The following is a 3,194-nucleotide window of genomic DNA, read 5'->3' as shown; positions in this document are numbered from 1 at the left end:
GTTTTCATACATGAATGAGGCGAAAAGAGTAACTCAGAAAGATCATCCTAGAAAACATGTTCCTCTCAAGTCATAGAAACAGGAGAGATTTAGACCACACACTGTTCTACTTCTGTAGACTATCATTAAAAAGGAACATTGTATTATACAATGTTCTAAGAGCGCAAGTCTTTATTTATTGCAAACAATGATAAATTAACGGAATCTTAAATACACAGATGAGATATACTTCACTTGCACGAGTACATGAGAAACAAAAGTGATATAATCTGACATTTTGCCTGTTCGGCCACTCAATGAATTATGAAAAACCATAAAAGTGACCAAGTTTCAACCCAGAGGACATTTGGTTTAAAACACCCAGTGGCATCAGGTGAACAGACGAAGACGAGGACGAGGACGAGGACCCCCCCCCCCCCGGACAAGCACATGCATCAACATCCCCACCACCACCACAAACCGGGGACTGTGTCTGAACATTTAGTGCAAAAAGACACCGGTTTGGCTGTAAGTGCACGTACACACACACACACACATTCCAGGGAAACGTCAGGGCAGAGGAAGAGGAGAAGTCATTTGTACCGGTGTCCACTGTGGGATTCTTCCTGCCTCGTTTTGAAGCCGTTTGACCTGCGGGGGCTGAGGTCAGAGGACATGGGGTCACCATGGGTGAGACACCATTGAGGACGTGAACAGGAGGATGCGACTAGAGAACGGCACCTTGCTTTGTATAGACAAGGCTTAGACGCATCTAGTTGTTGTGCTCGGCTTCCACCCTGAAGACTAAATTATGGGTCTCATGTTTTTCCAAAAGGTAGAAAAGAATAAGCAGGAGCCAATGTTTGATTCTCTTTTAAATCACAGCAGACTGAGGCAGCAGCTGTGTTAAAGGAACAGCTTTCCACTGCCACCAACGCACTGCACAGCACAGCACACAGTGTTACCGCAAGTGGTCATCAGAAATGAATAGAGGAACAATCGTCATCGATATCATCCAGGGCCCAGTGCCAGTCCTGAAGACCAAAGTCCTCCCATCTGAAAGGGGAGATTAGTTTTGAAGGCCAGGTAAAATCAACTGCGCATGCATACCTGGTGTCCAAAAAAAGAAGAGATATCCTGAGACATCAGAGATTGGCCAGGAGCCAACAGTGGCCCATATTTTTATTTGACAATTTTGAGGCCAAAAGATTCTGGAAGCTAAAGTACAATACGGTGGGATTTGTATTCCCTTGCATTAAAGGCAGGGCTGGTAATCACCTTCAAAGACATTTTTGATGTTTCTGTTAACAGCAATCATTAAGTCAAATGCTCTGTCAAAAAGGACTGTACTAAGCCCGACCAATCATTTCATCCGGCCTGGCTGTAATGATTGGACGGGCTACCTGTCTCCCTGCCCGTGCACTCATGACTCGTCACCGGAGTCATGAGTCGGAGTCATGAGTACACCCTCGACAGCTGTTGAGTACCAACATGTTGGTTATGACATCGTTTTGTTCATAATGATAATTTGGCTTTGGAGCGAGGCCTGAAGGGACGGTCTTTGTGTTGTGACTCGGCGGCTTTTTTGCTAGATTTTGCTAATGCTGCTTGCTACTGTAATTGGAAGCGAGATGGCAACACTGGGTTGGGTTTTTTCGGGATGGGTCCTTTTTATCATCTAGCACACTCTTGCTAGTTTCTCATGATTACCAACCCTAGCTTTAACTTTTAGCATTTCTTCTTCCATTTCTGTTGATCCATTGGAACAGTAAGTGTTTTGATACAGTCCAGTTAAAGGACGCCTAGTCTAGGGAAATCGTTACACGTGGGTATTGCTATAGTGTGACCCATGATACCGTCTCAACTCAAGCCTGTATGCTGATGGTTAACAAGGTTACTTTCTCAATAGTGCGTCTTAAAACCCACAGCCTATTCTTTGCCTCACGTGAGACCTCCAGCTGGACCACAACAAACCATCAAAGGCATTTTTTTTTTAAAGCTCGTCTAAAAAGCTAAAGCTATTTCAGGCGTGAGCTCTTATCTGCTTTGCTACCTGCTCTTGCTGGTGGGCAGCTGTCGACTGGGCCTCCTCATGGACTGGCTGGGCTGGACCTTCATGGAGGCGCGTGGCGAGGAGCGCGCAAATTGCTCCGGAGGCAGAGGCTTCTTGGGAATCTTCTTGACCAGTCGGCTCACCCACTTCTGCTGCTCCTCCTGGGACACAGCCAGCAGCAGCAGGTTCTTGGCCGAGGACACGTCGTAGTTCACTGGTTGGCGGGAGAGAGATTGCGCAAGAGTTATATTTACTAGCTCAATTGGTATTACTGAAAAATTCCAATTTCTTTTTCATGTCCGCAAGCAGCACCGACGTGTTGCCCATAGATCTATGTGAAGCTGGCCCACCTTTGCATGGAGCGATGATCTCCTCCTTCTTGTCCATGTGGTCCTTGTGGCACTTGATGTGACAGCGACGGCACTCCAGGGCAGGCGGCGGCTTGAACATGTTCCACAGCGGCTTGGTGCACGCCTCGCAGTTGGCGGGGAAATGGTAGATGGTGGGGATGAACTCGTGGCCCTTGTGGCAGATGTAGCTGGACTTCTCCCCGATGGCATCGACGGGGAACTCGGCCTCCTTTTTGCTCTCGCCTTCGTTGGCATAAAGAATCTGGACAGTCGATAGAGAACGGGGAGGATGAGGATTTTTTTCTTTGCTTTGACACTCAACAAACAGAAATCACATGTTGGTTATCCGGATATTCAAGACATCAGAGATCAAATTAAGAATTTCAATAACAAAACCATCGAAGAGCTGCTGAGACAGACCTGGAATATCCTGGGAATCTCTTTGGCGTCTGCGCGGTACACGTCTGTTTGAGTGACGGGCCTCACGTGGAAAAGTTTGCTGTGTGAAGAAAAATAGCAACGTCCCCTTATCACAGCAATATCTGCACCTCAGTTCAACAACAAATGCCCCCCTACAGGAGACCACACGAGTCCCAGGTTGTCTTCAGGTGTTATACTCACTCTATATCGAGCACCATGTAGGGAATGGAATGCTCTTTGTCTTGCTCGTTGTTGTAGAAGAGAATCTTCTTGCTGCTCACTACAACATACTACGGTAACAGAATGCACGTGTTAGGAGTTATGTTAAGTTGAAGAAATACTTGTGTATATACACACACACACATACACACATACATACATATATATATATA

General features: G+C 46.4%; 1 protein-coding gene across 1 annotated transcript; it reads right to left on the bottom strand.

The window, feature by feature from the left end:
* Positions 1–6: 6 nt before the first annotated feature.
* LOC116380041 (rho-associated protein kinase 2-like) lies at positions 7–3,155 on the bottom strand. The gene is made up of 4 exons (XM_031841993.1): positions 3,004–3,155; positions 2,803–2,881; positions 2,383–2,644; positions 7–2,246 (listed from the first exon to the last, which is right to left on the bottom strand). Exons 1-4 carry the CDS (start codon positions 3,018–3,020, stop codon positions 2,029–2,031), a joined length of 576 nt encoding a protein of 191 aa, XP_031697853.1. The 5' UTR covers positions 3,021–3,155; the 3' UTR covers positions 7–2,028.
* Positions 3,156–3,194: the final 39 nt, after the last annotated feature.

Source organism: Anarrhichthys ocellatus, unplaced genomic scaffold, assembly GCF_004355925.1.
Source record: "Anarrhichthys ocellatus isolate YVR2014 unplaced genomic scaffold, GSC_Weel_1.0 scaffold5924, whole genome shotgun sequence".
Lineage (NCBI taxonomy): Eukaryota > Metazoa > Chordata > Actinopteri > Perciformes > Anarhichadidae > Anarrhichthys > Anarrhichthys ocellatus.
This window is presented reverse-complemented; position numbering and strand designations above follow the sequence as displayed.

Excerpts from the sequence above, each read along its gene's own strand:
- LOC116380041 (XM_031841993.1), bottom strand. Across the intron at positions 2,645-2,802 it reads AGATTCCCAGGATATTCCAG|ATTCTTTATGCCAACGAAGG; the intron begins GTCTGTCTCAGC and ends TCGACTGTCCAG. Across the intron at positions 2,247-2,382 it reads GATCATCGCTCCATGCAAAG|TGAACTACGACGTGTCCTCG; the intron begins GTGGGCCAGCTT and ends CCCGCCAACCAG.